The 27,453-nt window shown below is 44.0% G+C and overlaps 1 protein-coding gene across 1 annotated transcript; it reads left to right on the forward strand.

The window, feature by feature from the left end:
* Window positions 1-25,244, forward strand: nol4la (nucleolar protein 4-like a; the record flags this gene model as incomplete). The annotated part of the gene is made up of 11 exons (XM_083920396.1): window positions 1-342; window positions 10,956-11,111; window positions 15,052-15,163; window positions 16,726-16,835; window positions 22,115-22,256; window positions 22,954-23,246; window positions 23,333-23,518; window positions 23,941-24,129; window positions 24,220-24,336; window positions 24,483-24,672; window positions 25,027-25,244. The coding sequence occupies 11 exons, from the start codon at window positions 1-3 to the stop codon at window positions 25,242-25,244; spliced, it is 2,055 nt and encodes a 684-aa protein (XP_083776522.1).
* Between the last annotated feature and the right edge of the window lie 2,209 nt (window positions 25,245-27,453).

Raw genomic sequence — 27,453 nt, forward strand, 5'->3', positions numbered from 1 at the left:
ATGGCAACGAAAAAGGCGTGCGTGGATGCGCCCAAAAGGAGCCGGAGCCCGGTCGTGTTGGAGGCGGAGATGTTCAGTGAATTTCAGGACTGGTGTCTCCGGACTTATGGAGACTCCGGTAAAACAAAGACCGTCACCCGGCGGAAATATAACAAAATCATGCAGACACTGTTACAGAACGAGGAGTCGGATGGCGTTTATATCGACAACAGCCACATCAACGCCAAATTCAAATTCTGGGTGAAGTCTAAAGGATTTCAGGTCGGGACCAACGTGTTGGGAGAGCACAACAAGAAAGGAGCTCCGGGGAAACCCGTCCTATATGTCCCGGTCAAGACGACGGTAAAGTCTCTGTGTGTGTGTGTGCGTGTGTGTGTGTGTGTGTGTGTGTGTGTGTGTGTGTGTGTGTGTGCGTGCGTGCGCGAGTGGGCTCTGTGTGTGTTTGTCAGAGAACGAGGGAGTACACGCGCACGAGCTGTCCCGTCGCCGCCTATAAGTTGTCATTATTTCAGGCTGCACACATGCACCTGTCACATGAATAAAATGATAACTTATAGTCTTTTGTGGTCCCGGCTCGCCCGCGTCTCTCCTGATAAAGCTCCACTTTGTCCACATCCCAACCAAAGCAGCCCTACTCTCATCTCCTGCTGCCATAGCAACGCCGGTGCCTCCTGGCAAATCGCAATTTTTAAAAGGTAGGCTATCATGCATAGCCATCTCGCCAGTGAGGTTGAAGTCCTGTCAGCGACACGCTTACGGGTGAAAAAGCACGAGATAATTGACTATTGACAACATTATAGTTTGAACCGTGCTGTTCTGGTCTCGTGTAGCCCGATGTGGTGACGCTATGCGCGCGCGCGTGGATGCAACGGCATGTTCGTGGTCCGGGCATGTCAGGGTGCTCCGGTGTGTGCTCCGTGATGGACTACAGGCCATTAACTCCAACTTAGATAATGTCTGATTCACCTGTCTGCCGCGCGCTCAGCAGGTTTGATTGTCAGCGATTCATCAAATGACACGCGCCCTCACTGTCCCATCTAAACCGAGCAAACCGTACTGTGTCGCGTGCATCGACAAGATTGATGTCTTTCTTTTGAGGGAGAAAATGTACGTTTAAAAATACTCAAATGTCTGTCTTTTTCATGATATCGTGTGTGTGGCAGACAGCGTGAGTGTCGGTGTTTGCACCGCACTTTTCATTGTCCTGGGCAGGATGCGGATCGGCTCGCAGGCACTCGTTGCTCTGGCAACACCTGTGTAGTCCAGGATAGCCTGCCTCTGCCGCATTTTATTGAGTACGTTAAGACATTAAGCCCCATAAGCCTGATTAAGACTGTGTTCGCAAGATAAACATTTTTAGATGAATTTCTACATTTGATGGTGGCTGTGCGTAATTGGTGACCACGTGAGAGGCTGTGGCGGAGACAAAAGGGTCTGCTCGGGACTGATCGCGACATACGCCCACAGTTGGTGCTCTGACTTGACTTGCACATGTCTCCGGATGACGGGGTGAGATCCTTATTGAGTGTAACGACAGCCAGGCATCACTGAAGGCTGCAGGTGTGTTCAGGGTTAAATCACATCTTTTCTCCAAGATAAACATGTACATGGTGAACTGTCAGCAGTGCCCCAGTGGCTCTCTTTGTGCACGCACGCACGCACGCACGCGCGCGCACACACACACACACACACACACACACACACACACACACACACACACACACACACACTCACACACACACACATACACACACACACACACACACACACACACACACACACACACACACACACACACACACACACACACACACACACCATGCCTCTGTATGGTGGTTTTGGCGTGCTGTGCCAGAAAAGGAGACAACCTCCATTTTAAATAAGTGCCTTCAGGGAATAATCCCCCCCTCACCCGCCCTGCTGGGACAGAGTCTCTCTGGACCTCAAAGAGCACACACACATTTTCTGTTTATAGAAGAGATATTGGCACTGCAGACTGAATGCTTTGATTTTTAGTTTGAATAGCACTCATCCCTCCACAGGTGCTACACCTGTGTGCATGCACAATTGAGATTTAGGCCAACTGTCTTCACAAAACTCCTCTAATCTCCACTCAATATTATGTTTCCCTCAGGGTAAGTGGGCAGGTGTGGTCTGTCTCTGCAGGTGCAGATGGTGCCTGAAATGTGTTGTTGATTAGCTTCTGTCTGTGGCTTTTGTCATTTCATGTTGATATACACTCTATTTCCAATATATTTATCTATAAACCATCCTCCATGTGAGTCTGTTCCCTGTGAGGGCCCATCTAATATGAGATAATTCACTGAGGAGAGACCGGGGTAGTCTGACTGTTTACTGGAGAGGAGTGCACACGCTTCGTAGCTAATATCATAAGGCAGGGGAAAGCATCCCCCTGACTGAACTCCACTTGAGAAAATCAAACAAACAAAACATCAGCCAACACAAGCTGCTTCTAATGATGAGTCAGAGGCAACAAATCAACCTATTAAAATGCATTTAACTGTATTAGAAAGCAGAGTTTTTTGATTCACTGTTTGCGTGGAGGCTTTTAAATAGGCCGTCCTGGGCCAGTGGAAAAGTGACACACACACGAGCACACACACACGCACACAAAATGGTCACTGCCTCCTCATACGGCTGCAGGGCCGGGGGCGTGTCTCTGGAGCTCCAGCATTGGAAGCCCCGCTGCAGCTGCTCCCAGGGTGTGCCAAGTTTCTGTATGGGGGCAGGCATGGGGCTAAATGACGGGAGGCTGGGTGGGGGTGGGGATGATGGTGGCTGATGTGCAGACAGAGAAGGTCTCTTCTATGTGTCAGTGAAGCATACAAGGCTGCTTCAGTGTGTGACGGGACAGAAAGGCAGTAGCACACATTCAGCGTAGATGCCTTCTTTTCAAGCTGGACGCAGAATTATGTTCCCTCTGTGTTCTCTGTCTGTCTCCGTCCTCCCCGCTCACGCTGTCTCGCCCTCTTTCTGCACAACTCAGAGAACCCAGCAGCCGCTCAGTGTGGAGATGCAACCTCGTTTAGCTCTCATTATGCCTTGATTAGAGGACGCTACAGAGGAGGAGGGGGATAGGACCAGAAACAGACACAGAGATGAACCACAGAAATGCACACTATCTGAGCACAGGGGAGTCAGAGAGCAGCCAGTTTCAAAAGAAACGCTTAAATGCCCCGTGCATTTCCTTTTCAGCTAACAAGAGCATTGTACTGAAAAATTTGAAGTACTGCGAGCTGTTGCTTTTTGTTGCCATGCCAACTGAAATCTGTAAATATCTCTGTTTGTCCCTTACAACTAGGTTTTGGTGAACACACACACACACACACACACACACACACACACACACACACACACACACACACACACACACTTACACACACACACACACACACACACACACACACACACACAAACACACAATGTTAAAGTGAAAGTTGAATCGTGTTTTGCAAAGGAACTGTCACATAAGCGATAATGCAGGACGAGGTGTCCATTATCAGGAAATAATGGACGACCATTTATTCCTGATAATGGACACCTCTTCAGGCATTATCCCTTACTTAACGGACACCCTGCAACCAATCACAGTCCAGTATTCACCCACACAGCCTGTCCTTATTCACTGTTCCTACAAATACCTAAGAAAAGTCAAACCTTAGTTAAATAGCACATTTAAAACAAGCCAAGTTGACCAAAGTGCTTAACAGACACAAAATACCAACACAAATAAATACAAAGTAAAAACAGAGGACATCAATAAATGTAAAGTAATACACTGAAATTCGTATGTAATCCACATATTTATTACTGCAGAATTTATGTCCGAAGAAAAGAAGGAAATCAGGTGAAGTAGAATAAAGGCACGCTCACACATATTCAAGATGAACATTGGCCTCCTGTTTACTTCCATTCGAAGGGGTGAATAAAACATTTGCTTCTGGTGAAGAAGCAAATTCACATGGAGTTTAACTTTACTGAACTCTGACCAGCACGAATCTGTCACCTGCATTGGTGTATGTGTGACCGCGACTTAAGGGCGCCAAAATACGCATTGCGAGGAGGGTCGCGGTGGTGGATGGGTCCCAAAACACAGGACTTTCCCTCAGGGGACTGGTGTTTATGTCCCGGATGTATCAAAACCTATTTTCTAATCTTTACGAAGTCGTTCTGGTGCCTAAACTTAACCGTCACCTAAAGTCACGACCATGGAGCGGTCGCAGTTTCACAGCGTTAAATAGAATGTCAGTACATCGACCCATATTATTATATATATAAAGACTATTAATCAACATCAGCCTGTGTAAACTTTCATACTTTAACCTATTGACTTAAATAAATAAACGTCCCCAAGATGATTAACGGTCAATCAGCGGAAAATGTACTGGCACCTTAGGCTGAAACTTACACTTTATTAATGATACATTTTTGACCAGTTCGGTCTGGAAATGTCAGAAAACACTGAAAAAAAATGTCCATCGCAATTTGTCAAAGCTTACGAGATAGTTAAAACTCAAAATGATCACCGCATACCTCCATGATGAATGACTTTTCCGTTTTTGGATTCTTTATGTGAGAAAAACTGTTTTTCTGCTTAAAATCAGGGCAACACGGGGTGAGTAATTGATATACAAATGACCATATTGAGGGTGAAGAATTTCTTTGAGGTGATGCTTTCGAATGTTTTTGTCTGTCCAATAGTCCAGAGCACAAAGATATTCAATACAACTTTTATAGAAGACATGGGATAAAGGAAGAAGAGAAATTTGGCATTTTTATACAAAAAATGACTCAAAACTATGCTTTCCTTATCAAAAATAGTTGTAGATTATTTTCTGTCAATCATCTAATTATTAAAAATGATAATTTCATTGTTTTCAAGCAAGAATACATTAAAAAGAATGGTCCCAGCTTCTCAAATGTGATGATTTGCTGCTTTTCTTTGTCATAAATGATAATAAACTGAATATCTTTGGTCAAAATAGGGACTTTGCTTTGGGAAGTTATAACAGGCAATTGTGAAACGAATCCGCCTTAAAGTGACGGGACAGGATGATCTTGAACAGGGACGATGGCAGAAAGAGGTTTTTCTGAATAGAGGATTTAATAATGCTATCAATTTACAAAATAAAGGTTAGTCTTGGGACGTCCTCTCCTCGTGTAGAAATCAGAAACCAATCCTCCTAATCTGCGTCTTGGCCAAAAAAAATGGGCCCTAAATGTTTGTGCTTCACTGTCAGACGGGGAAAGAGGAACAACATCATTATTATCTGATTAATTAGTCCACATTTCCCCTGAGAGCTCCTCTTTTGTGGAAGGGCCACAGAGTCAAAAGAATACTGGCCCTATTATTCAACAGCATTTGCATTAATGTTATTTCTGCATAGAGGATCTCCGGTGCTTTTGTCCCGTGGTTTGTTTTGTGTTTCATCCGTCTCTGGCAGCGCTTGTTAGGGGGCAACACATGGGCTCACACTCGTGGGTTCAAACGGTAAACGCTCGCCACTCCAAACAAGAATACTATAGTTGGCATGGATGGAAGCAGAATTCACCTGTGAGTGTCTGCGGGGGTTGACTTTTGTTCTTTAGGGTGGAGATGTGTCCGTCTGAGAGCTTACATGACGCTTTGTGGTTGCGACTTACTGTAAATGGGTGCTGAAAACCATATTGTACGTTATGTGGTGTGGTTTGTGTGTGTGTGTGTGTGTGTGTGTGTGTGTGCTCGTACAAAGAGGGGGTCGCTGATCGCATGCTCTGTGTTTCCTCCCTTCAGCACCCTCTCTGTTGCCATGGAGAGACCGTTCTTTGCTTTCCCATAGGAGGAGAAATTAACACCATTTTTAACTGGCCCGGGGGCCTCCCCCCTGTGTGGGAGATAGTCGGAGTTCTGCTCCACACACACAAACACACACACACACACTCACACACACACACACACACACACACACACACACACACACACACGCATACACACACGCACGCACATGCACGCACATGCACGCACAGTCTTTAAGACCGCAATAATCTTCCTACCACACCGCTACTGTCATTTTTAATACCTTTGCAAGGCCAACGTTTAACGAACTGGGACAGTATGATAATAGCCTGAAAATGGACTCAGTGATGATGTATGTGCAAGTCATTTACATACCATTTTGAGTCAGAGGCTGGAACGTCAACAGTGCCAGTCTGGCAGGGGCTGCTGGGGGGACTGTCTGCGTCTCCGGGTTCGGTGGGATATTGGGGATGTCACACACTCTATCAAATAATGTTTTATCATGGGAGTAACTGGGAGAGAAAGACACACACACACACACACACACACACACACACACACACACACACACACACAGACATGAGGGGTAGAGCATCTAATGTGGATTTAATGATGGTGAAAAGAAAAGACATAGAATGGGACAGGTTTTTCTAAAACATTTGGGGCACTGTGGAGGTATTAGCAACGTCTTTTATCCCAGTTTTTCCTATGACATGAATCTTGCACTACACACACACACATACACACACACACACACACACACACACACACACACACACACACACACACACACACACACTCTTCCATTTACGTGTCCATTAGCCAGCTGATAGATTTACAGAGGGGGAGATGGGGCTTTAAAAGATGACCTGTTGTCACATCTGCAGTGAGATAATCTGAGTCATGAGTAGTGTTGACACAGCCATCTTTACTCCCTACTTGCTGGCCGCACACACACACACACACACACACACACACACACACACACACACACACACACACACACACACACACACACACACACACACACACACACACACACACACACACACACACACACATACACACACACACACATACACACACGCACGCATGCACGCACGCACACACACACACACACACACACACACCTGAGCACATCACTGCTGCTGTAACTTAAGCTACTTATTGTGAAGCCACCTCACACAATAAAAAATGGATGTTAATGTTCAAAGTTAAAGCTGAATGTCTGCATTTTTGCATCCGTTCCCCCGGTGCATCTTCATCTCTTCTATCTTTGCCGGCCTGTCTTTGTGACCCAGCTGCATCCCATGAACCTCCCCTCCTCCTCCTCTTACTCCATCACCTCCTCCTCCTGACCTGCCTGTGTGCAGGACTGCTCCTCTCTCCCCTCTCTGCTACAGTGTGTGTGTGTGTGTGTGTGTGTGTGTGTGTGTGTGAGACTGCCAGCGGGGGTGGGGGCAGCCGACTGAACCCCTTCAGTCTCCTAGCAACAGAGCGGTTTGGTGCGGGACGGGGAGAGAGCGAGCAGGGGATGGGGGCTGGTTGTACAGTGACTGGGGAGAGCAAAGTCCTACGGGGATTATAAAGATAGAGAGAAGGAGAAGAAGAAGGAGGGCGAGGAGTTTTTGCGGTGTTGTTGGCGATTAGGGATGCTGACATGCCTCCTTTGCTCTTTAAAAAAACGTCACGCTGCTGCTGATGAGACCAAATATCTTCAGCTCTGTTCAACAGCTGTTCTCCTCTGAGATGCTTCAGCTACGAGCTCTGCCCGGTAGACATGTGCTGCACTTAAACACACACAAACACACGGCGCTCACGAATACACACACACAAGCGTTTTTAGAGGTGAATGTTTAACTCCCGGTTGACTTGTGTTTGGAAGCTAAAGAGCTTATCGGAGCAGGGGAGCATGAGAAGGCCTTCAGGTCACAGGGTGGATGTGGGAAGGCTGGTTAAGAAAAGCAGCCTGCAAGTTTTTAAAGGTCCTGTATCGTATAAAGTGAGATTTCCATGTCTTTTTTAAAATCATAAAGCAGGTTGAGGTGCTATATAAATACTGGGAAAGTATCAAAACGCTCTATCTACAGAGAAATGCTCAGAGCCTGTATTCAACTGTCCCTTTAAACGGGACTTCCTGTATGGTTGTGATGTCACAACATCACTCTATATATTAAGGGTTTGCACACGGGTTAAGGACATACTCCGGTTTCTCAAACACCATGTAAAGGGTACCCTGGGTAAAATCGGAGTTCTCATGCCCCGTTAACAGACGTAGAGAACTACCCCGATTATTCTCACATGTAAAGAGCCTTCCAGGATTAATATCGGGTTATGTGCCTGCATATGCTCCATAGGTCATAACTCCCGTTCCCCACTCCGCGGCAGTGGCTATTGACCCGGAAACAGAATAACAATAACAATATCAACATTTCTATTGAATATATTTTCCTATATTGTTTCTATCGCAATGTTAAATTGCGTCACGGCAATATTTACGTCCTTTGACTGATGTTCTGATCCTTTTACCTTGTGTTTATTTTGCATTAAAAATCTTAATTATATGAGAAAACACTCCTGTTCTTTCTATTTGTGAGGTATTTAATTCACACTGGAGTATACAAAAATAGGCTTTACAATGTGGTTATTTCATATGAATTACCAGGGGAGAAAAATGCTGTATGGTGAAATATATTGTTAGCTAGATATAAACTGAGCTATTTTAGGATAGAAGCTTTTGGCCCTAAATTAATGGGTAATCAATTCAATATATATAAAAGTTATGATTTTACCAAAAAATCCACAAAACTCATAAAATGCCGACCGCAAATCCTCATTTCGTGCCTATATTCAGTTGATTGAATGAAAAGCAGCTTCTCTTTTCTTTCCGCAGTGTATAAAAAGATAGCTTCGATTTCCTGTGGAATCTCAGTTGTACAACAGCTCTTCCCCTATTTAAGATCATTTTTTGTGTTTTCGGGACATTCAAGCTGAATACTAACGCTTGAAGAGACAGGCGCTAAAACAGAGTGTTTCAGACAGAGGGTGAATACAGGTGTATTCAGACAGACAGTGCCAGAAAAATAAGGTGTTTTTTGAACATTAAAGCATGTAAAGATGTTCTAGAAGGAACCCAAAATGTAAGAGTGAGCCTGAAAATGATCACAGTATGGGACCTTTAACGTCACTTGTGGAGTAGTAGAACACAACAAAGTAATATTTTACTTATCGATTGATCTTTTGAGTCATTTTTCCAGAAAAAATGCAAAACATTCCTTAATTTCAGCCTCTAAAATGTGTTTTATTTTCTGTTCTATTATTTTAAACTGAATATATTTAGATTTTTTGACTGTTTTTGATATTGTGATGGCCGCTTTATAGACCAAATGATTAATCCGTTTATTTAATTTTCTGGTTCCAACTTCCCAATGTGAAGATTCAGGGCTTTTCTTTGTTATATACTTGATAGTAAACTGAATCTATTTGGGTCTTAGACTGTTGAAGAAACTTGTAGATCACATTTTTCAGAAAGTGAACAAATTTATCAATAACAGTTAGTTGTTCAACACAAAAGCATTGCAAATATTTGTCAAAGATTCAGACTTCAACCCCAGTTTGTTGCATTATGTATGTGTGCGTCTTTCAGTTGGACTCCAGGTTGGACACATTCCCATCAGAGCATCCGGTGTGTGTATGCTGGATATTTTGTTGAGGTAGAATTCAGTGCAGGATGCAGCCGCGGTGTGGGTGCACTGCACACCCCACAGTTGTATGAGATTATCTAAATCCAGCGTGAATGGACCTGACACCATTGTCCCAAGCAGCAGCAGCAGCAGCAGCAGCAGCAGCAGCAGCAGCAGCAGCAGCGGAAGAGGCACTGGTGGTGGTGGTGGCGGCGGCGGCGGTGCTGGTGATGTCACTGGGGGAATGATGATACCTCCAAGTGCGATAGATTACAGCTGTGATGATGAGGTGGAGGATCGCTATTATTTCATTTATTATCATTATTTAGCCCATGCTGACAGGGGAGAGTGGTTAGAAAGAGGGAGGGAGAGAGAGAGAGAGGCAGAGAGGGCCGGATTAAAACAAACCCGCTCTGTGAGCTGGTTTTAGTTGCCATGGCAACGATCATTACCTCGCACTTGGGAGAGCAGGAGCAAGACGAGGAGGAGGTGGGGGGAAGATAGACAGAAAGAAAGAAAGACGGGACAGAGAGGTAGGGGATGAAGACATGGAGGCAGGAGGGAGGACGGAAAAAAAGTGAGAAAATGAAATGTCAGATCCCAGGAACTGTGCAGAAATGTCAAGTAGAGGAGAGGGACAAAAGTGTGATTCCTCAATGCCGGCGGGACAACTTTTTGAACTCCGTACCCCCCTCTCACTCAAACACGAAAAGATCACTCTCCACCCAGAACCCAATCTCCAGAAAATGCCAGAGCTTGTCTCACATCTGTGTAGAAGAGGTGGACCCGTGGAGGAAAAAAAACTAATTAAAATGCCCCAAACCATTTTGTGCCTGCACTTTAAAAAAAACATCAGCAGGTGCATAAATATCAAGATAAGATCTGGTGGAAAATGCAAAGCGTTTTCACTGCTTGTGAGGACGCATGAAAAGAGTTATTTGGAGAAAAAAGATGGAGGCTGAAAGGAGAGGAAAGCCCCATGTGGTAGTGCGGATGGAGGCCGTTGTCCTGACGATCCCACTTCTATGCCGTGTCACATGACCCTTTGCCCAGCACACCTGCCCGAGAGAAATCAGCGGCAGTTTCTATGGCGACAGGGTCAGCAGTACGGGAGGCAGGATGGCTGCCAGAGGTGGTGGTAGGAGGGAGTGCTGGTCTTGTACAGTTGGTGGTGTTATTTTTAAACATTGCAGAGAAGAGGTGATGGGCCGAGACTTCTCCACCCGAGAGAGACATTTAAAGACTGCTGGACAAAACAAGGCTGTCTGTTCTGTTTTCTGTTAGGACACCTTGCGCCGTGTGTGTGTGTGTGTGTGTGTGTGTGTCTGTGTGTGTGTGTGTGTGTGTGTGTGTGTGTGTGAGACTGTGCATGCAGGGAGCTCCATTTGCAGCTATAACAGATGATACACACACGTCATCTGTGGGAGCCCGAGGCGGGACATTAACCTAAACTTCAGTCTCTGTCTGTGTTTCAGTGCTCAGATGGGAATTCGGCCCAAGACAACTCCTCCCTGAAGCGCGTCGCTGTGGTAGAAGACTTCTTTGACATCATCTATGCCATGCATGTGGAGATGGGCGCAGACCCCGGGAGAGCACCCAAACACGCAGGCCAAAAGAAGACCTACAAAGCGGTGGGTATATCCAACTATGTACCTGTGGGGTCGCAGTGCTCCCAGAATCTCACACAAAGAGACAGGAAAGGTTGTCTGCACACTGACATTTGCAAAGCCTCCCAAATGTTTTTATTTTGTCAAAAGGTTTTTGTCAGGGAACCATGAGACCATGAACAATAAGCAGTTCCTCTATATAAGACACACAAGATTAAGAGTCTACAGCAACGCTAGCAGCCCTGTGAGGCTGTGTCTTCGTTTCCGGACAGAACAAAACATGGCCGATGACAGAACAATTAAAACTTGCTCCTGGGGACCTCTCTCCATTTTTCAGTCTTAGATGGGTTAGACGGCCAGAGCGACTTTTTCTAGGCTATGTGCATAAAGCAGAACATATGAGTGGCGAGAATTTCCACTCCTCACTCGCAAATCTGAGTGCTCAAAGCTGTTCGGAGCCGCTTAGTTCAGTATTGTTCCACGCTCAATTTGTTTTTTCACCCCGTTCAAATCGCTCACCACTCGCTCTAACAAAAGAAAAAAAAAGCTGGATGTGTTCTGCCACGCTGCAATAATAAAAAGACGAGCTCGGGCATGCTTCAGCTCGTGGTCTGAGCATATTTGGAGCAGGAGATGAAGTCAACAACTTTTTAAAAATCCTTTGCTCCACCCAAAATCCTCCTGCTCACATGCTCTGGCAGAGAGTCATGCGTGAAGAGTAGCCTATAACGCCAACTTCTGACGAAACTACACTCCCAATCTCAGAACCAACAAGCTATCGGTCTGACGACGATTCAGCCTCTGATTCAGGTAATATTTCAGACTGTCCAGGACAGCCAGCCGATATCCAGGCCAAGACTTCCTCGACCGAGCGGCAGTCAATGTTGGTGGTCTAATTACGGACTTGAGATGCGAGAACGGAGACGGAGTTGAGAGATGATAACAAAAAGCTAATGAATAGCGAAATTGTCATCTGGCAAAATCGGATGGCCTCTTTTGTTCTCCACACGGACTGTTTACCTGCATGCAACCAAAGCATGCTCATTTGTGATTGGTAAAGGCTTCTCGGACTACAAACGGAAACCAGAACGCTTCTTCTACCAGAATCTTTATATTCTTTATAGAGAGATTAATGGTTGATGGAAACGCACATTACACGCATTTCTATTTAGCAACATTTAAAAATTTCACTCAAAATTCGCTTGAATGGATACACGACTATTGATACTCATGCTGATCGATATGTTTACCATGTTCACCATCTTTGATCTGGAGGGTAACATTATAACTAGCTATCTAACTGGAAAAAATGTACTGTGCAGGGTGATGAAGTATATATTCATGAACTTAAGTATTTTACACATTCAAACTTTGACCTGTTGTTGCGGTAGATGAAAAGTTTAGGGACTGCTAAAGCTATTACAATAGCTACACATGTCATGGCAAGTAGCTGTCACATTATTTCATTAAATTAGACAAAAATACGCTCGAGGCAAAGTCATCAAAGTCTGTAGGATTCCTCTTCCGGGGACCACAAACATGTTGATCCATTCAATAGATATTTCAGTCTGGACCAAACCACAACTATATTGTAAAATCTGCTTTTTGTTGTTTTTCTGACAAAGACCTTGCATCAATAAAAGCATTTATGGAGGTGTTCAAATTATTATTGTAGACAGCGCCTCCTTTTCCTTTTGATATAAGGATTATTTCATTTGAAATAAATAAAACTGTTCTTTCAGAGGAACAGAACTTCCACACTTCCACGCTTGTAGACAAGACAATAGACTTGATTTTTAGCTCCAATCACATACAGTGCTGATAGAAAGTCAGGATACCCTTTTGAAATAGTCACTTTCTTTTGTTTTACAGCCTGAAATGATAATACATAAAAAATATATATTTTTCCAGTGTGATTTACACATTTTGCCTTACAACATTCCAGTGAATTTGCTTTCAAATTTTTTGAAAATGAATTAAAAAAAAAAAGAAAAACTAGAATAGCAGTGTTGGAAAAGTGATGAGTCCCTTTAGAATAACCATTATAAACAGTTTCAGGTTTAACCAATCACCTTCCAGATCACACACCAAGTTAATTTTCCTCCACCTGACATCAACTGTGCTGTTTTTGATTTGACTTCAGAATAAAATCAGCTGTTCTTGAGGATTCCTCTCTTAGTAGAGCACGGTAACACAAAGAGTTCACCATGGTTGGAAAGATGCTTTCAAAAGAGCTCAGGATAAAGTTGTGGATAGGCACAAGTCAGGAGAAGGATATAAAAAGATTTCAAAGGCTTTAACTTTCCCTCTGAGGGCCGTTCAGAGTATTATCCAGAAGTGGAAGGCATATGGATCCACCCGAACCTTTCCTAGATGGGGCCGCCCCTCCAAACTGGAGGACCGAGCCAGGAAAAGATTGATCAGAGAAGCTCCCAAGAGGCCCATGGAGACCTCAAAGGAGTTACAAGTGTTAATGGCAGAGGTTGGTCGATCTGTGCATGTGACAACAATTTCACAAGTTGTACATGTTTGGCAGGGTGGAGAGAAAGAAGCTTCCTCTGAAAAAATGTCACACTAACTCTCATTAAAAAAGCACACTGAAGATTCAGATGCCATGTGGAAAAAGGTGATATCATCAGATGAGACCAAATTTAACTTTTTGGGCTGAACTCCAAGTGCTGTGTTTGGCAGAAACCAAACACAGCACACCACCCAAATCAGTTGGTCAGGATTGAATGGAGAATGGATGCTAAAGTTAATGTTATCTATCCACAAAGTATTACATCTGGGGACTCGTCCCTTTTCCAACAATGCTATTCTAGTTTTTCATTTTTTTTAAATTAATTTTCTGAATTTTTGGAAAAAACAAATTCACTTGAATATTGTAAAGCAAAATGTGTAAATCAAGTTGGAAAAACATATGTTTTATGTATTATCATTTCAGGCTGCAAAACGAAAAAAGTGACTATTTCAAAAGGGTATCATGACTTTCTATAGGCACCGTAATGTATAATGTCTAGCATCAGGGGTTACCAAGGGAACAAGAAACCCGCTTTACAGGAAAAACAAAGTACTTATGGTGCTCAAGAGTTTTATGGCGTCACATGATCTCGGGAACAAAGGTAGAATATGAGTTTACAAACGGAGGTGTGGTCCGGGGTCGAGTGTGGCATCCTGACAGAAGGAGGGTCTTTGTATGCAGCTTTGGTGAAAGGTTGTGGGGGTTTAGCAGGACTCTGGTACCCCCCACCCCTCAGGATTGGAAAAAAATAATCACAGAGCCACTTCCTCCTGCCCTGTAGAGAGGTCCTGTCATGTCTCATAGAGTGTACCCTTTTGAGGAGGCAGCATCACTGGGGCAGGGCATAATATGGAACTGTCACTGTGGCCTTCTGGGAGGTGCACGCTCCTCTGGGTGGCCTTTCCCTCTCAGCTGCCTCAAGGGGCCAGGAGGGGTGGGGCGGGCGGTGGAGCAGGAGGGGAAAGGGGACGGGGAGCTGTGGCAGTGGTGGCGTTGGGCCGGTGGGGGTGGGCACCCCCGCTGCCTCTCCATGGTCACGTGAAGGTCGCATTTTTACAGGGAAACGCCAGCGGGGGCGAGGAGGGGAGGGTGGCACGGCAGCCGAGATAAACAGAGCAGGAAAGGCCGAGCTTGAGAAATTGGTGCAGATAGGAGTCGACTGCACCTGAGAGGAAGAGGAAGATGACGACACCACTTGTGTTTTAGAGTATCAAAGCTGGAATCAGGCAAAAAAAAAAGCACGAGAGATCGCCTAGAGGGAGGATTTCTGCTCACGCCACATCCAGATGACACATTATCACTGACCCCAAACTTTCACACATGCACGGTACAGAGAAAAGAAACAAACACCTGCACACACAGTTAGAGTTCACAGCCTGAGCCATCACTGCTGCCATTTTTGTTGTCGTAACCCAGTCTCCTGTGCTCACTCCACCGGCACAGATAGCAGAGACCTATGCCTTCCTGCCCAGAGAGGCGGTGACTCGGTTCCTAATGAGCTGTGGAGAGTGTCAGAAGAGGATGCACATCAACCCCAGCACTGCAGAGTTCAAAGGTAATGGCACCACATCGGACCTGTGGAGGGGCTCGCTAATTCTGGAGACATCATTAACTGATACGCTATTTTTGAGATCAACCTTTAAGAGTGGAAATTGTTCAGATCCTTTGACATACTGACATGGAAAAGGGGTAATTAATGTGTTGCAGTGCATGCTGGGATGGTGTAAACCAATCAATCTTCTGCTTCAACAGCCAGACGTTCTTGCTGTAGGATTTTCTACAATTATTTCATCATAAGATTCATAGAAAGGTTTATTTGGTTTAAGATACAGGGGAGTTCTCCAGACACTAAATATGAGCTGATATGAAGGCATTTATGTTTTGTTTAACGTTCATTAAAAAAACATAACGCCAGTATATATATATATATATATATACACATACACATATCCATCACAGCATGCTGTAACAAAGACTCAAGAGGAGCTCATCTCTGGGATTGTATAGACCCACTAAACTGATCACAGAGTCCCTCCTGTGGCAGCTGTGGAGACTGCACACAGCTCTCAGACACATTGTTTGCTATCAGGTGTTACATACAGCAAAAAGCTGAAGCTTGGATTTCAACCTTTTGCGTTAAACGTATAATTATAATAGAGCAGAGGTTTTCAAACTGTGATTTGATTGACAGGTTCATTCCAGTGCTCTAAAAAACAACAACTGGAAGTTAGGTTAGGCCAAAAAGTGCACCCAAAGCTCAGTTAAATTCTGAAATCATCCATTATTCACATACATCAGAATAAGTGTGACTTAAGCTTTCTGAGAATATTGTTTCCTCTGATGTTAATCGCATAAAAACATCCATAAATCCATTTAGAAATCATAGAAAAAAAGAAGCTCCTCATAACTCCAAAATAAGGTTGTCAAAAGTATTGATACCTTTCAATATCAAGTGTTACACATTTAATATCAAAGCGTAACAAAAGCAGAACAGCAATCTGCTGAAGAACAAAAAGCTGCAGAAATGAAACAACAGGGAAGAAAATCAGCTGTGTGGTTGTTATTAAAAAAATAAATAAAAAGAAATGATATTGTTTTGTGCATTGAAAGGTATCAATTATAATTCTTTATGCTAATATCGTATTGAAGTTTAAAATTCTGATATTGTGACAACCCTACACTCGAACTTACCAGAGAATCATCATATTTTTCAGTTTTCTTCAGTCTGAAAGAATTCCAGTAATAGTTTATATACATGACAACATTTCAAACAGGAGCTGCTTCACTCTAATTCTGCTAATTTAATGTAAACGATTAAAACTATTGGGGTGATTTTAAGCCTCATGTGAAAAGTAACGAGTAACTAAAGCTGCAATATTTCTCTCTCATTGGAGTAGAAGCACAGTAGCTTAAAATGGAAATTGTCACGCAAAGTACCTCAAACATGTTGAGTAAGTGTACTTTAATTACTTTGCAGCTGATTTATTTCCACTCTGCTGCTGCGTTACATAAACTAGATTCACTGATAAATCTTCTGCTTTGTGTCCATATTTATTAGACATTGAATGATCAGTATTAAAAGTTATTACAAGCCTTTTTTGTTGCTTTCTTTGTCAGAAAATGACAGACCCACCTCACTGGTCCCGGACCTCATTGATTACAACATGCCTCTCACTGCCACCTACCTGAAACAAATGAAGCTGCAGTGCATGACGGCCACTGAGAGGGTAAGTGAGCACACACACACACACACACACACACACACACACACACACACACACACACACACACACACACACACACACACACACACACACACACACACACACACACACACACACACACACACACACACACACACACACACACACATACAAGGTGTCCTGATGGATTAATTAGAAAACTGTTAACTTTTCACTAAATTGTATTTGTATTGACTGCACAAAGCCTCTGGTTACATTGTGTTTAGGCAGTTTGTGCAGGCAGAATAAGAAATCCCTCCTCCTCCTCACCATTTGAACTCTCCTGCTGGGAGGAGGAGGAGGAGGAGCTCAGTGTGAAATGAGGATTAGCAGATCTTCTGCACAGAGTGACGTCACGTGCAAGACCACTCCCCCGTGTGTGGCTGTGACAGAAACACTCAGAAACCACTGTCACTAAAGTGCAGGGAGCGCTACTTGATGATGATAATGTGGAACCTCACTCACGCATAATTAGGATTATCCGGAACAATGACCCAGGCTGTGATTTGTGGGTGAGTACAAATTAACAAATGCTCAGTGTTGGCCACATCTGTGTGTGCAGACTGAGAATCAGCAAAGGGGACAAATTATTTAATAATTAACCATCACAGAGGGATTTTTCCAGTGTTGTAGGGAGACTTTTAGTGATTTGTTCTGTATCTTCGCTGCGCTGGTTTTGAGAACGGTTCAGAGCAGAAGTCGGTTCAAAATGCATCAGGTTTGTTCTGTTAACAAAAGCAGATCAGTAGAAAATGTGTAGATGTGCATCTCATCTGCTGTTTGCATGTTGTTTTGCAGGACTTTGGTGACTGTAACAGTACATATGGTTAAAAATGACACTACATATTTAAAAAAAAACATTTGTTCCCTATCATATTATGCTAATTTTCAGGTTCACACTTGTATTTTGGGTTTCTACCACTGTTACTAAACAATTATTTTTCTCACACTGTCTGTCTGAATGTACCCGTATTCTCACCTGACTCCACCAGATGGATTGATTCGCATGATTCTCATTTGCTCAGCGTATCCATCTGGGAACTTTCCTTTGGAGATTTAAACACCTGGAGTAGGCTGTTTATTGTAGGCGATGTTCGGCAAAACATTCCATAGCATTGTTTCATCATATTGTAATTCAAGTGTTCAACGGGAAAACTAGACTTCTGCATCTCCACTTGGGTGTTTTCCGGCTTCAGAAAACGTAGTCCGTGATGGGAGACTTTGACCAATAACAGGTCATTTCAGAGAGAGAGAGAGAGAGATTGTTCATATCCGGTCTTTAAGTTGTGATTTAACGCCCATTCAAAGTTCTATTTATGGATCAAGGCCTTGTATTTATACAATGCGGCAGTGCTGTGTTCCCCAGTTGAACAGATTTGAGTAAATAACAAAAAAAAAATTGTAATTTACTACTTTCCTATCGATGAAAGGCGACTCGCTGAAGAAAGATGTGATCGCAAAAGGTTCACAGGTCCAGCCGTTTTGTTGAACGGAGTGTTTGGACCCGGAAATATTATTTTGAAAGGGTGTTAAGTCACAATGTAAAGACCACGTTGGCCCAGGACAGAGCATGAGGTCTACAGGAAGATGTCTTACTTCATTTTTTTTGCTTTTTACCTTCCGCAGCTTAAAGCCTCCCTCCCAAAAAACTGTCTGCCCTGATTGGTCTGCGTTTCTGGGTCTTCTACATCTGCACTGTTATTGCAGCCGGGGGGACTTTCTACCTTTATATAAAGCATTGTCGTTGTGGCATCACAACTGTACAGAAGTCCTGACGACTTGTTAAAAGACAGTTTCTGGGCGGGCTGTGGGCATTTCTCTGTGGATTAAGAGTTTCGATACATTCACTGTATTTATAAAGCAACTTGACCTGTTTCACGATTTAAAAAGGCATAAAAATCTCACTTTTTACAATATGGGACCTTTAACCAAACATTCTCACTGTTATACACATCACTACATTGTCAAAATAGACTGCAACTAATGATTATTGGTCCTTGAAGCATCAGAAAATAGTTAAAATGCGAATCAAAATCCCTAAAGCCCAAAGGCACATCTCCAGATGTTTGTTGTTTTGTCCTATCACATACAATGCACAGAAAAGGAGCAAATGCTCATAACTGTGAAGCTGGAATCGACGTTAAACTAATCGTTTTCACAAAAATGATATCATATATAAGTTAAATCAACATCTTAAGATATATTATGTTGCGTTTGTTGCCTTACTTGACGAGACAATAAAGTTTTTTCTAGAGGTAAAGAGGTTCAACTTAATTCTTTATAAAACTCTCTTTCGGTTTTAAAAGTAAGTCTTAATGAAATAATATACTTCTCTTAAGCACAGACATTGATGATGCTACATTTCCAACTTAGAAACTATGTAATTATAGACTCCCTCCCTCTTGTGTCCCTCTCTTTATTGCTCATTTGGTACCTAATGGGGCTGTCACTGAGCATTTTCGTCCTCCTCAAACCCCTTTACAGAGGGACGGATGCATATTCCCAAGAGTTCAGGCCTGTTTGTGTGCTCGTGTGGCGGGAATGAGAGGACGAAATGATATTTCCGCTCCCCTTCTGCCAGCTGAGAGAACAGAGGTCACCATGTACGTTAGTGTGAAGTAAACCGGCCCGTGTCGCTCTGAAACTGTTTGGAGCCAGTCAGGGCGGACTGTAAATAGTTTCTGTAGATTATTCTGCTCTCCTTTGCTAATCCTTAACCCTCATGGTTTACTCATACTTGTGTAACACTACAACGAGCATGTTTAGGGTCTCTACGTAACAGACTTAAAAACAGCAGCGCTCAAAGAAACACATTAGTACTTAACAGGGATTTTCTGAGCCAAACTTTAGTACATTTTACTAAGATTTAAATCAAGAAAATGAGAACACTGAAACACTGAACACAACTAAACATACTTTGTTTTCTTTCAGATTGTTTGTTTGCAAACAACTTCATTTCATTTTTAATGAGGGATCTTTTTTTCATGTTTTTTTTAGGTGTTTTAGGTCATTTGCACCAATATAAAACACGGTTGATCTGTTCCTTTGATTTAGAAAAGGAGGAAAGGGAAACAGAATAGTTCCTGAGCATCATAACAGGCAGTTAGCCGTGGCGTTTTTACACAACATTCGTTAAACAACCGACTGTAATCTTTACCTCTTTCTCTGGTTGTCTGATCCGGTCCAAGTTGTTTGATCTTCTACAGTCAGGAACACTGGTCGTCTCCATCCACAACTCTTGTTTACAGTTATCGTTCACGAGTGAACTGTCCATCACTTAGCAACTCCACGGAAGAGATTTGGGCTGGAAAAGATATTGCCCTGTGCGCATGTGCAGAAGGTCGGCCATCTTTGAAAACTTGCTTTGGCTACACCACTTGGACAAACCAGGTGGAAAAGAAATATATACTTACACGAATACTTGAAAGGTCTAGTATGCAGATACAAAGTGTATGTGAGAAATGCAGACTTAATAACAACAAATGACAGACACTCGCTTAATTTTGAACCAATTTTAATTAAATTTGATTTGGGCTGAACTTCTATATACACATATCTAATAAAAATCTATAGTAATATATTTACACAGTTTATTAATTATTTTTATCCTACCTCCCCTTATGTTTCTGTCTTTTAATGTTCACGCATAGTGTGTAATGTATGTAATGTTTTTGGTTGAATTGCTCACTTGTTACGTTACCTGGCAGGATGTAGTTACTCGCCAAAAGAGCTATCCTCCATCTTTCATTTTGATCAAATATCTCATCTTCGACCGCTTATCCGGGGTACGGTCGCGGGGGCAGCAGCTTTAGCAGGGGACTCCAAACTTCCCTTTCCCGGGCCACATCAACCAGCTCTAACTGGGGGATCCTGAGGCGTTCCCAGGCCAGTGTGGAGATATAATCTCTCCACCTGGTCCTGGGTCTTCCCCGAGGCCTCCTCCCAGCTGGACGTGCCTGGAACACCTCCCTAGAGAGGCGCACAGATCATCCTTACTAGATATTCACTCTGCAATAAAAATGTTTATCGGAAATATTATACCTGGAGTACTGGGTCTTATGTGGTTGGTCAAAGGGGTGTAGCTGTAGCTAGCTGCACATGTGCGCCTCAGATTGTGTATTGACAGTTACATGCATTCAGCTGCGTGTGTGTTTATGTGGAAGTTTCAAATCCCGTCAATTTGCGAGACCAGCTTTCCTCTCCTCGCAGCTGCTCAGTTCTTCTGCAGTAAATTTAGATGAAGAGTAGAAGGAGCGGTGCCATAGCGCCCTCTATGGGACAGCCGCCACTGGGGTTAGGCAACAAAAACCCTGTTAAGTTTAGCAAAAGCTCATGTTTGGGGTAAATTAAATATGTCTGTTATACAACTGAGCTTCACATGGGACAGGACACAAACGGGACAACAAACCACAAACCTCCCGGGTCAAAGTCTGGTGTTTGACCCATCCATCCACCCTGACCTCCTCCATGAAAGCGTTTCTGTGGTTTGCATACAAAGCAACATACAAACATACAAAGCCAAAAATGTTTCCTGCTGACCAGACTGGATATCGACAGCAAAACAGATACGAAATGATACGATAGGCAGTGTCGTGCATGAAGAAAAAAAGTATTGAACTCAACGTCTCAGTTTGCAACTAATGAACGTGAACGTGAGCGACATTCACTCTTCCTGACAGTTAACGACACTCCAGCACCCGAGGATTTAGTTCAGTCAACATGCTGGTGTTATGTCGAAGACTGTCTACTCTCTGAGATGCATTTTCTTCTACTGAACGAAACCTTCAGAGCGCTACAGGAAACATATTTTTATCAGGAGAGAAACACTATTTGACCAGGGGACAGACTTCGACACAACACCGGCTCTGACAAAATAGAACCTCGCCAAACGTCAACAACAAAACAAAAAACCTGCAAAAAATGAACGTGAACTAGTTCATTTTTTGTGACTGTGAACTGAACTTTGATCTAGCTAAGTAACATACGTGTGAACTTGAACAAAACTGACGATTCAATACGATACAGTATACTTTATGCCCCTCGAGGGGAATTTGAGATTTTCAGGAAGAATACCATCAATATCGCTTTAAGATAAACTTCTAAAAGGATCGGTAGATGAAAGTTTCTGTTCTTCTTCTCTTTATCTCTACGGGACAAATGTAAAACTTGAGGATCTTTCTCCTGACATTCAGCAGCCCTCTCTCTCTGCATGCCCAGGTCTTTTTCTCTGTCCGTCTCACAGTCTCTTCCTCTCTTCTCGTCAGGATGACAGTTCAGTGAGCAGCGAGGACATGAACGGCGTGGAGCCTGCATGGGTCGCAGCAGAGCAGCCCCCAGTGCCTGAGCCAAGTCCACCGAACGGAGAGAGAGTCAGCAACTCCACAGCCGCCATTAAAGAAGAGGACGGTAAGAAACTGTAGACACACAGACATCTTGTGCTGGTTGTCTTTGGCATGATGTTTATTTACATCTTTTTTAAAAAAGGTCCTCATTACACGAGAAGGCTGCAGATTGTTGTTACACAGGAAACAGCTTGCCTCGTTCTTAGCGGACTAATCCAAATAAATCCACTCTTACAGGGGGTGGGACACCAAAGCAGCCCCAATCCATTGTGCACCCCTCTCTCTCAGGGTTCAGGGCTTAGAGAAGTAGGACAAAGGCTGACATTAACCTTCAGATTAGACGGAGCTAGAGAAAATACTGAACCATTGAAATGGAGAAGAGAATTATTCTGTTCTGGTGAACATTAGGTGGGCACAGATCAGTTCATGATCATAAAGTGGGTTAAAAAGCTGGACCAGGAAGGGAAGGCTCCCTCCCCCCATAAGTCCCTCCTCATCCTCATCTCTTTCTCTCGTCACTGTTAAAACTCAGAAGATGCCCCCTTCTACCCTACCTTATTTATCTTGACAGTTGACCCCAATACACACACACAACATGAGGCAGGAAGTCCCATCCCCCTGTAGTCACACACCCACTCCGCTGCTCCCCAAGACAGACAGAAATAGTCAGCATTGTAGGAACCAAACCCACATTAATGCAAAGTGATGACAAACATACGCACAGCTCATCTCTGTGTCTTCTGCTTCATCCCCTCTGCCAGATGACGACTCCTCGGAGAGCGGCAGTGCCAACGGGCTGCCGGCCCTGACCTCCCCGGAGGTGCTGGCTGTGGGTGGGAACCCCCCAGATGGTGGGGCCCCTTATGGGGAGGCGACAGAAAACGGGCTGAGCGCTCCCCTGGACTTCAGTACCAACTCGCCCTCGTCCTCCTCAGAGGATCAGCAGCCGGTCAATCTGAGTGACAGACTGCTGCCGGCGGGGAGCTCGCCGCCAGCCTCTTACCCCGCAGACACCAACAGGAAGTACCCCATCAAAGCAGAGTACAACAACAAGGTAAGAACAGAAACTTGATTTTGTTAATCATAGCTTCAAATACTTTCTTTCTGATGTGGTTCCAACTTGTATTACTGTGCTTTTAGTCCCCTCCTTACAGCTCAGGAAGCTATGACTCTGTGAAAACTGAACTGAGCATGAGCGCAGAGGACTTGACCTCTGGTCGGGCACAGATAATTGATGACGACGATGACGATCATGACGACCATGATGACAGCGACAAGATCAATGACGCTGAGGGTATGGACCCTGAGAGACTCAAAGCCTTCAATGTAAGTAACTTGTCTAACTGTTGCAGTATAATAAATCCATTCAGAGAGAATACAATACCGTGCCTGGCCTGTTGAGTGTTATGCATATATTACTGTGCTAAAAATAATTCTCATATCCTACTTATATTGTGTAAACATCACTGTGCAATGCAAAAAATGCATCCATGAGTGAAAAATCATACTAGAAACATTGTCCAGACTATGAGAAATGGTTCCTTTTCCATCGCTTCTGTTTTCATCACCTCCCCCTCTCTCTTTATCCTCTTCTACCTCTGATGCTCCCCCATCCGCTGCCTTCCCTTTCCTCGCTTTTGTTTTCGACTCTCACACCCCTCTCTCTCCCCAACACCCCCACTCCATTTTTCTGCTCTACATCCCCTCTCTCCCCTCCCCCTCTCCCTTTCTATCTCTCTCTCTGTCAGATGTTTGTGCGTCTGTTCGTGGATGAGAATCTGGACCGCATGGTGCCCATCTCCAAACAGCCCAAGGAGAAGATCCAGGCCATCATCGAGTCCTGTAGCCGCCAGTTCCCAGAGTTCCAGGAGCGCTCCCGCAAGCGCATTCGCACCTACCTCAAATCCTGCCGCCGCATGAAAAAGGGCGGTTTTGAGGTAGGAAGTTGCCCCCAGCAGAAATGCAATCAAACATCCCAATAAATCCAATGTTTCACATTCAGAAATCTCTCTGACCCCTCCGGCCAGATACGACCGACACCTCCTCACCTCACCTCTGCCATGGCTGAGAACATCCTCGCTGCCGCCTGTGAGAACGAAACCCGAAACGCTGCCAAAAGGATGCGGCTCGATGTCTACCAAGCGGTAAATGTCTTGGCAGTTGGTGTTTGTGAATTTGCCCAGCAGGGATTTGGGAATGCGCTAGGATGGCCATGCATCATTAACGCTAAACTGCACAACACAAACTACAATATTCTCTCCAAAACTGAAAGCATTTGATTTTCTTACAGGATGAACCTGCCTCTGTGGACAAGACCAACTCCAGGGACCCGGCCTCTGTGGCCCCATCAGGGTTCACCATCTCCAGCGCAGCTTTTGCCCAAGACCAGCTCTACACCAATGGAGGCCTCAACTACAACCTGCGGGGATACGGGACAGTCGGCAGCAACCAGCAGAACTCTGGTGCTGCACAAACCAACGGTGAGGTTTTTGAAAAAAAAAATCAGCTTTCTTTGCAAAATCCTTGTGCAGGAATCAAATTTTCTTCACGGTATTTTGTCCTTGCATAGTTACTTAATGTAAATAGATTTTATATGCTGAAGATGCTTCCTGGTCACTGGGTGCAGTGCACGCCCCATGTGGGCTCAGCTGGTTCGAGCCCGAACTGCAGCCCTTTGCTGCATGTCATCCCGTATCTATCTACTCCCTTTCCTGACTCAGCTGCTCTACTAAAAACTTAAACTTAAAAAAAGACACTTCCTGGCCCTTTTTCCTGTCTCCCCGGTGCATCTCCTGTATTTCATGTCTTATTTACCTTCATGGTTGTGTCTGCAGGTCCCACAGATCTGAGTATGAAGTCAGTCGGCCAGAACTCCACTTCCTCCAGCGCCAACAGTCACGGTCAGGGAGGTGGTGGCGGGGGAGCTTCGGCTCAGCTCAGCGCTCCGGAGGTCACAGCAGTGAGGCAGCTCATCGCAGGATACCGGGAGTCTGCCGCCTTTCTGCTACGCTCAGCAGACGAGCTGGAAAATCTGATCCTGCAGCAGAACTGAGTCCGAGCCAAAACCTTCTTCCAGCCTGTCCATCTCGATCGCCCTCGGTCACACACACCTGGGCGGACTTTCATACAAAGACGCAAATGTACACGAGTGATACTGCAGTGCACAGTGGGTCCTGTAGGTACGGTACCTTTACTTATTCCCACGTGTTTATGTATTTGGACGGGCCAGAACAGATCACAGGCTGAAAAATGTTTATTTATGCATTTGGTTCACTTTGACCTTAGTGCCCTGTTATCTGTAGCCATCGAACCCATTCAGTTAATTTTACCACTTCAACCTCCATTCGTCTCAGGAAGCGCTGATCTATGGGAAGAATTATCTGCGTTGGTGCACAAGGGAGCACCAGAACCTTAAATTAGCTGTGACCATGATGCCACATTGGCTTGTTTATGCAGATGTTTGGACAAATTAGTAGTTAAATAGCAGTGATTTAGTGTCAGAACCTTGTTTCTACTTTTACAGAAATGTAAAATAAGCTGTACAGTGGCATGATCGGATTGGATCGTCTAAATCATTTCTTAAACGATAACTCTCCAAATTAACGTCCGTCTCGTGGAAAATTTGGAGTATTGCTTTCTGAAAGTCTATAGATGAAAATCGCTGCTAAATCCACTGACCTGTTAACCTCAACAGAAACCGAAGGATGTGCTGACTGAAAACACATGCAGAAACAAAAAGGCAGAGACGGGAAATAAATACAATCAAGACAGCAGCCGTGTTTCCACATATTTCTATGTGCGTTTTGAAGTATCGCTGAATGAAACAGCAAAATTCGATAAACGCTTTTACACTTGCTCGAGGTGGTTTTTTGCTTTAAACCTGGAGTGGACAGTTCATTTATGAGAGGGTCATGTCTAGATGGTAACACTAGATTTGTGAAAGTCTTGCGAGATGGTTGAGGTTAGGATAGGTCGTTGGGTAGCGAGTCTTGTAAATCTAGGGTTAACCTTCTAGACACGACTGAAAAAGAGTTGAAGCGCTAAATGGGACATGGAAACACTTTGCCAAATAAGTTCTGATGTAGCGAACATTCAACTCACATGACTGAGCTGTTTCGCTGTCAGTGTCTTCTCGGATATCCCCATAACGTGTCTTCATCTCCCGGGCAGTTGGGATGTGAATTGAAAAGATTTCAGTGATACGGACGCCATTATCCTTTATCGAATCACTTATTGATCCATGATTTTACTATTTCTAAAGTCGGCATACAGATTGTGTGTTTCACAGAACCATCTTAGAAGGCGTCATTAGAAGCTGATTGGGAAAAGGGCAGACGCTTTCAAAACATACCTGTCCAGTGATTTGATGAACCATCTGTCAATCAAACTCAAGTCAGTCAAAAGAAGAGCCATACAGATTTTCTATCCTGAGAGATGCCTTCAGCGCTTTTCTCTTCTTTTGTTGTTATTGCAGCATATAAGCTAACTTTTTTAGCAAGCCCCACCCCAGTGACTTCATGGTTGATCCAATAAGGAAGTGCCAAAAAACGCAGTTCTCTGAGTGTCCACTAGGGGCAGGATTTATAATAGAGCAGTTTCTCATTGACCCCCATGTTAAACAGGTCGTTTACACAGCATCATTAAACCTGTTTAAGGCCACATTCTAGTCTGTATGTTTAGGTCATATCTCCATGACAACACTGAGGGGGAGAATTTTTTAGTACCAGGCTAGTTTTTATTTTATTGGAGGTTAAAGTTTATGAATAATTAGGGGAGCGGCTTCTTGAGTGACAGCTAGTTGCTGGCCCTCACTTCTCCTCAGAGCCTAGTTGTCAGGATAAGCATCATTAGCATGCTATCTCCGTCATCTTGACCTATTAGTCAAAATCTGACAAGATGGCGACGCCCATAGGCGAGGACGATTGCATCAACTTGAAATAACTGACATCGATGTAGAGGCTACATCCATTTTATATACTATCTTTACTCTTTAAGGGTCGCTATTGTTGCTTTGAACAAGTCGCCTCTCGTCTCGCCGCTCCCCCTGCTCCCCCCCGCTCCCCACTCATCTGCCAGTAGCTCCTAAAAGGACTCTGATTGGCCCGCTCATTTTTTGGCTCTAACGCATTACTTGGACCTGACCAGACTCTTGCATGATCTCGTGCTGCCATGCAAGCGCCACTTCTGACAAAACTACGCCTGGTTTATTTGCTGATGTCTTTTGCAACTTTTCCAATTCGACTTAATGCGTCTTAAAATTT

The sequence above is a fragment of the Echiichthys vipera genome, assembly GCF_963691815.1.
Source record: "Echiichthys vipera genome assembly, chromosome: 9".
Classification (NCBI taxonomy): domain Eukaryota; kingdom Metazoa; phylum Chordata; class Actinopteri; order Perciformes; family Trachinidae; genus Echiichthys; species Echiichthys vipera.